Source organism: Myiozetetes cayanensis, unplaced genomic scaffold (assembly GCF_022539395.1).
Source record: "Myiozetetes cayanensis isolate MyiCay16 unplaced genomic scaffold, myiCay2020 scf16, whole genome shotgun sequence".
Taxonomy (NCBI): domain Eukaryota; kingdom Metazoa; phylum Chordata; class Aves; order Passeriformes; family Tyrannidae; genus Myiozetetes; species Myiozetetes cayanensis.
In genome coordinates this window covers 4,535,305-4,542,756 of record NW_026087270.1, presented here as the reverse complement: position 1 = coordinate 4,542,756, position 7,452 = coordinate 4,535,305, and the positions used below count along the sequence as shown (strand labels likewise).

Sequence of the window (7,452 nt, the reverse complement as noted above, 5' to 3'; positions counted from 1 at the left end):
TTGGAAGAGACTGGTTTCCCCAGGCACCAGTTTAGCCTGGATCGCTGGATTTACAACACCAGCACCGCCAACACTGATTTGACTATTAATCCCTGAAGTGCCCTAGGAAATGCAGCATAAATCCAGCCAAGGAGCACTCATACGGCCCTAAAGACCCATAGCGCTTATCCTGGTACTCCATTCATGAAAATTGATCTTCTCTTTGCAGCAATGACAACTCAAGGAGTCCATGCTTTGTGAAACCCAGAGATCCACTTGCCGTGGTAATGCACTGCCAGGAGGTCTGTGGTACAAACCAGCCAGCGCTCACGCTTAGTACTCTGCAGAGAGCGACCCTTTCTCCTTTACACACACACACACACACAGATCTACTATTTCATTCCCTGACAGGGATCGTTTTAGTACCTCTGTGCCCCACAGCAGCACTCAACAAAATCACCATGTCTTCTATGGGCTGCCTCAGTAACTCCCCCACCACGCATCCTTTACCAAGCAGAGCTTAATTAAGTGCTAAGCCAATATCCCCACGTGACAAGAATATAAACCTCATCTGTATTTGGAGAACAGTCATGTCTGAGCAGAGAAACACATGAGCTTGGAACTGGGCTTGCGAGGAAAAGGAAATTGGCTTCTCTGGTTTCAAGGTACCTCTGTGTTGTAAGTGAGCAGGACTTTGTCCTATCTGAGGAGGGAAGAGGAGGTAAACCTCATAGAGAGCGGCATCTTCCTGGTTGTTTGACCTTGATTTTTTAGAAACATGAGGACAGACTTTAAACAAAGATCTCATGTTGCTGGATGTGTCATTCCAAGCACAGATTTGACACACTGTTCACTACTGGAGAACAGAGCCAGTGAGGGCTGGAGAGGCCTTGAAGGATGGGCTGGAACCAGGAAAAACCTCTCTCCTACCAAGAGAAGTGGGATGGGAAGAACTTTGGCAGTGAGCAGAGAGGGCCTGTGCCTGACCATGGCCTGGGGAGCTCGGGCAGTGGCTGACTCCAGCACATTTGTAAATCCTGGGTGAGGGAGATCTCCAGAACAAATGAGGCAACAAAAAGTGGAAGGTGAGAGACTGTAGGATGGAAGGGTGGAAATGGGTGTCCCAGCATCTCTGGTGGGAGTGACTGCAGGATCAGAGAGAAGATGTGGGTGTTGACATGTCCAAGTTGCCCATCACAAGTGTCCAGACTCTGAATCAGTGCTGTTATTACAGGAAGGACACGAACAAATCAATACTCAAACAACAGACTTGTCTGCTCCAAGTCTCCATGACCATACTGAAGTGGTGGATGATTACAGAAAATAAGGTGGCCCACGTTACAGAAGGTATGATTGACAAGACAAGATTTTTTCTTTAAAAGACATTTCCCTATGATTGTAACTGAAATATCTGCTGCTCAACTTCCTCTCCCAATTCAGAGACTTTATTAGTATAAAAGCAATAAATAACAGCCAAATTTCATTTGTAAGACTGTTTATTTGGCTCTGGCTAGAAATAATGTTAATTTTGCATCCCGATCTCTGCTCAAATAAAACTTTGACTTGAGTAATAGTAGTAACATGACTGTTCAGACATCCAGCAGAAGTTTAAGGTCTTAAGTCATCCCCACCTAAATGAATTAATCAAAAAATCTAATCTAGCAATCTACCCTGACCACAGACCCCCTCTTTGTAGAACCTCATGGCTGCAATAACCAAGGTCACTTCCCTGGTTTACATTCTTTTCTTTGGATTTTGGTCTCAGCAATGGCTTCCCTGTGAACCAGCATCCAGCACGGTTTGTGTTTTATGAGGGACACTGAGTTCTTCAGGACCCCAGTGCCGGCCACGTTGGGGAATAACCCAGGAATGTTGGTGTATGCAGGGAGGTTCCTCTTCCTGGGACACAAAGTCTTGGTTACCTCTAGCAATGCAGCCTCCAAAATTTGAGGTTAAGGCAGGGATTTGCTACTCTAAACAGATGATATACTGAGTAGTATGAACTCTCTATGAAAAACTTTTTAGCAAGCAGAATGAGATTGATCAACCACCAATCCCGGATCCAGCACCGGACCACCCAAAGGGGATATTCGGCGTGTCGGGAGCGCTGTCCTGAAATCCCACCTGAATGTGCTCCATGCCCTCTTTCATCTTGCTGTCCTGGAGTGGGAACCCCCTTCCAGGAAGCTCTCCAAGGTTTCGTGTCAGGACCTTTCCCCGGGGGGATGTTTGAGACATCTCTCAGCGCCCGGGGGGTCTCCCCGTGCCCCCCTTCCCAGCCAAGGTGTGGAACCAGCACCAGAGACCCAGCTCGGGGGTGCTTGTTTGTTTTTCTGCTTGGTCTCCTGCACACACACACACACACACAAACAAATATACACACTTTTTCTGGCTCCCGTTTGCTGAAAAACTTTCGGTGTGTGGTTTTTTTTCCCTTCCCCTCTGTCCCTGATGGCTCTGCCGCCCAGGCAGGGTTGGAGGGCGAGGGCTGGGCTCCCCCATTGCCTCCGCACCTCCGCGTGTCCCTGCGGGCTCCGCCGGGAGGTCCTTCACGCCACAGCAAGGCGCCGTTCCGGGTGTATTCCCGGTGTATTCCCGGTGTATTCCCTGTCTATTCCCGTCCCATTCCCGATCCCAGCCCAGTCACGGTCACCGATCCCAGGCGGGTCCCGCGGGCGGTGGCGCCGCCTGGCGGCCGGCACGGGCAGCGGCGCTGTGCGCACGCGCCGCAGCACGCGCCGTCATCGCCCCGCGCCGGCAGCGCCGCGGCCGCCATGGAGGGTGAGGGGGATGGAGGGAGAGGGACGGGGGGGAGGGAGGGTGAGGGACGGGGGTAGCGGAGCGGGGAGCGATGGAGAGTGAGAGGTGTAGGAGCGAGGGATGGAGGGTGAGGGACGCGAGGTGAGCGGTGGAGGATGAGAGGTGGAGGGAGAGGAGCGGGCGGCGCTGGGGGCGGGGGGGGTGAGGGAATCATCGAATCAGATGGGTTGGAAAGGACCCCTGAGATCATCGAGTCCAACCCTTGATCCACTACCACCACAGTTACTAGAATATGGCACATCCAGTCTCCTCTTAAACACCTCCAGGGACGGAGAATCCAGCGCCCCCCTGGGCAGCCCATTCCAGTGCCTGATGGAGGCTGTGAGGGATGGGGGGGAGAAGGATGGAGGAGTGAGGGGCGCGGGAAGGGGGACGCGGAGGGCGAGCGGTGGAGGACGAGAGAGTGAAGAGGGATCAGGGGTGAGCGGTGGAGGGTGTGAGGGATGGGGAGTGAGCGGTGGAGGGCGAGGGAAGGTGGGCGATGGAGGGCGAGCAGGGCCCGCCCCGCTGACCCCTCTCGGCCGTGCCCGCAGAGCAGCTGTACCGCCGGCTGCCGCCCGAGGACACCGCGGAGCTGCGGATACAGGTACCGAGGGGCCCGGCAGCACCGCGCCGGCGGGTGTAACTTCATTAAAATGAGCTGTTTGAAAGTCTCCGTTAACATATCTCTAGCCTCAGGGCTCAGAAGAGGCCAAGGAGTTTGTACACGCCGTCCTGAAGCGCAGCATGCCCCAAATGAAGGATGAAGCCATCCAGGAGTTTTTAACTCGGAAAGCTCTAGTTCTTGAGCATTATCCAAAAAAAAAGACCAAGCCAAAGAGGAAGAAGGCGAAAGGTTTTACTGCCAAGCAGAGGCGGGAGCTGCGCCTGTTTGAAATTGAACCTGAGCAGCAGAGGTAAGACCTTGAATGGCTTCTGTGTGTAGGAAAAGTGGAAGTACATCAAAAGTATGGAAAAGCAGCAGCATGTGCACGTGGATATGAACCCTTCAGTATGTAAACTCAGTCTGGGATGATGCTTGTGGCATTTCACCGTGAGAAACAGTTCTCTCGTCTGTATAGCTGGAAAGTTCATTTCTGTTTGTTACTGGTTCTGTTTCCTTTTGTATACCTAAATATAACGTGAAACCAAACCCAAATACAATCGCCTCTGATTTCACTTTTTAAAGTTGGACTGCCTGTGACTAGAGAGTCAAAATTCAGCACAAGGGCCCTCAGTGCATGTTGAATGAAGCCCCTGCTTCAGGGGAATTAGGGGGGAGATAAAAGAGTAGAAATCTCTTCAGTCTTAGGTGTAGTCTGATCCTCTAAAACACATCAGTTCTTCAGGTTGGTATAGAGGAGCATGCTTGTTTTATGAAGTAAACCAGCAGTCTGGAGTGAGTCACCTCTCAGCGTAAATTCAGAGCAGATTGTATATATCTTATAAATGTCAGTCTTAGCCATTTCTGTTGGAAATGCAATCTGTTGACCACTTCAGTAAATAAACAATAGGTTTTTATAACTTACGTTCTATGTATTATTTTATGTCTTTTTTCCTGCAGGTATGCCATCTTCCTGCCCCTCCATGAGCTCTGGAAACAGTACATCAGAGACCTGTGCCACGGACTCAAACCAGACGCGTAAGTTGAGTTACTTTAGGATTAACATGGTTTTGATTTAGTGGATACTTCCAGGTTTACTGAGTTACTGCTTGAAACACTGTGCTTAATTGATAAGGATAGGTACTGTTTCTGTAAGCTTTGATCATGATTACAGTTGTCATGGTCTTATTCTGTTAACCTGACTTTCTGTATGATTTTTTTTCCCATTCTCTCTGATCCCCCTCTCTTCTTCAAGGCAACCCCATATGATTCAGAGCAAACTGCTAAAAGCTGATCTCCATGGAGCTATTGTTACAGGTACTCTGTTTGTTTGCTTTTATATCATCTGAAGTTAAGTAGATGTTCCTGTAGTTCAGGTGCCTATCTTTAAATTCCTTTCAGTATCATTAACTCTAGAATCACATATCGTACAGATCATACACTGATGGATTATTTCTCTCCTTAAAATGCTAACGATCGTTCAACTGCTCCAGAAATCGTGTTGTTAGTTACAAAGGTTAACTGCATGTTTTACCGGTGATGACTGTAAGTCCATTATTTCACAATACTGCAAACTAATTTTTAAGATCATAAGGCAACAGGAGAAGAGCAAATAAACTGCCTCTGAAATTTTCTAATACACGTTTCTGTTCTTTCAGTCACAAAATCAAAGTGCCCCTCTTACGTTGGGATAACAGGAATCATTCTGCAGGAGTTTAAACATGTCTTCAAAATTATCACTAAAGAGGACAAATTAAAAGGTATATAAGACATTTTTTTCAGTGCTTTTACAACTAGAATCGTCAAAAATTTCTTAAACACGCTGTTCTTCTTGCACCTCTGAGTGCATCGGTTTGTGTGCATAGAATTGGAGAAGTCAGTGTCTTTACTGACCACCCAACAGCCCACTACATTACCAAAAAGGCATCTCATTTTTTAAAAAAAAAGGCATTTTCATTGAACCCAGCGTGATTATGCGCATTGCTCATTCATCTGGTTCACCTTAGATGTTCTCTGCAACACTTAACTGCATGCTCCTGAAAGGGGACTAAATTCAGTAATTCCAGTTAAATTTGGAGGTTTGGGTTATTTTTGTTCTCTTGCTGAACTATAAACACCTTGAAATGCGGCAAACCTCAAGTCTGTGGGTGAATAACATCTCCTGCTATATCAGTATATTTTCATAACAGGGATTCACATTAGCCCACTTTGCTCAGTTTGTTTCCTTTTGCATTTTCAGTTGTTCCCAAACTCAACAACGTATTTAGCTTGGAGATTGATGGATTCATTTCCTACATCTATGGAAGCAAGTTCCTGCTGAGAGCAAGCGAGCGATCTGCAAAAAAGTTCAAGCTGAAAGGAACCATTGACCTATGATTTCATGGAAAATCAGAAGTATTAATAGAAATATCTGCTGTTTTCCTGCCATTTAAAGAGAAGGAAAATGGAACAGCCATGTGAAATGTTTTTAAAGCATTTTATTCTCATTCTTAAAGAATGAGCAATATCCATTGTCTTTAAGCAAGACAGTTAGACTGTTGGAGTTGGTGTATCTGTTTTGTTACTTGTATGTAATATTCTGGCTTTTATTAAACTTACATGATATTACTGTTGATTACCTGACTTCTGTTTCAATTTATACTTGTAAATTTGCAGGACAAGAATTACACCTTGTAACTCTGATAAATGTTATTGTTGCCTTCTGTATAAACTGGGCTTTAGCTGCCTGTTACTGCTTGCAGCGAGACTGCAGGTATGACAACTCTTTGTAATCATTGCTCCTTTCATTGCCAAATCATTGCCAACATCAACATCTTTGCCTTCTGCAAGCACAAACAAGTTGTTTCAGCTGACAGGTTTTACCTTGAGTATCTCCTTCCCTGTGGATAATACTGTTGAAGAAAACAGGTATATGTGATATGAACATAGTGAGCATGTCATGCAGCTCTAAAAGCTGTTTGCTTCCCCATGCTTACTAATACCCTGCTACTTGAATGTTAAGTCAGATGTGTCTATGTCAGTAAATACATGTTGTTGTGCCAGAGTGCAGGGAACACAGCACAGAAGAGGGAAGCACTTGAAGCTGGAAATTCAAAGATGGAAGTGACCCCCTTTCAATCTTGTACTTCAGTTACTCACAGAACTGCCTTATGAACATTTAACCTCTGCCCACCAAGCTATTGTGCTTCATGTATCCTCAGCCCCTTTTTATATTTTTTACTGTATACAGCCTCTTTTAATTGCCCAGAGTACAATCTCTCATCAACTGGGCAGGTTTTATTTGACTGGGAGGTGGAAGTGACCCCTATGTTTAGATCACTCAACATTTTTCTGTTATAAAAATGCTCCTGTGGTGTATTTATGTTTTGAATGTAGTTTTCAGAAGCTTTCAGTTTCAAGAAGAAAGGAAAGACCTGTGTGTAGGAAAATTTTTCCCTGTCCCCAAGCATTTGTAGCCAACCAGGGCCATTTCTTTAAAGAGAACAGAGCTGTTCCTCACACACATCACACGCCAAAGCTGAGTAACTCGGGAGCTCTTAAGTGCACTGCAGGGCACAGAAGCCAGAGATCATTGCCACCTCCAACCACAGTCCTATAAAAACAAACAAACAAAGGGACTTTTTTGGTGAAAAAAAACCTAACTAGCCTCCAAATCTCCCTTTCCGGACCTGTTGCTGGCAGAGGTTACAGAAGAGCTGCATCTCCTTGGAACGAGCCCTCAGACACAAACCAGATTTACCTGCCCTGAACCAGACTGTGATCAGCTGAAGTCACAGCGTGGGCAATGCTGGTTTTCAAGAACAGACCCTTTGGAATCAGGAAATAAAAGCACTTGGTACAGAAATAAATCTTTGTTGCAATTACATGAAGTGCTGCCCTTGAGATGGGGAAAACTGTTTTTGCCAGAGATATTTTATGCAGGGAAATACAGTTACTTGACACCAATGAGAATTTCTGTCTGTGAAGTAAGAACAAGATGTGTTGAAGTTGTTAGACCCAAGTTGTTATTCTACCTTGTGCCCATTGTTCCTTTGAATGTTCCCTAAAATGAAATCTCTTGGTTTCCTGTA

The 7,452-nt window shown here is 46.1% G+C and overlaps 1 protein-coding gene across 1 annotated transcript; it reads left to right on the top strand.

The window, feature by feature from the left end:
• Positions 1–2,734: 2,734 nt before the first annotated feature.
• POP4 (POP4 homolog, ribonuclease P/MRP subunit) lies at positions 2,735–6,004 on the top strand. Its single transcript, XM_050311581.1, has 7 exons — positions 2,735–2,760; positions 3,333–3,385; positions 3,472–3,695; positions 4,343–4,420; positions 4,638–4,699; positions 5,041–5,142; positions 5,622–6,004. Exons 1-7 carry the CDS (start codon positions 2,754–2,756, stop codon positions 5,756–5,758), a joined length of 663 nt encoding a protein of 220 aa, XP_050167538.1. The 5' UTR covers positions 2,735–2,753; the 3' UTR covers positions 5,759–6,004.
• Positions 6,005–7,452: the final 1,448 nt, after the last annotated feature.

Coding starts and splice junctions, on each gene's coding strand:
- POP4 (XM_050311581.1), top strand. Junction 4,421..4,637: donor CACGGACTCAAACCAGACGC/GTAAGTTGAGTT, acceptor CTCTTCTTCAAG/GCAACCCCATATGATTCAGA. Junction 4,700..5,040: donor CCATGGAGCTATTGTTACAG/GTACTCTGTTTG, acceptor CTGTTCTTTCAG/TCACAAAATCAAAGTGCCCC.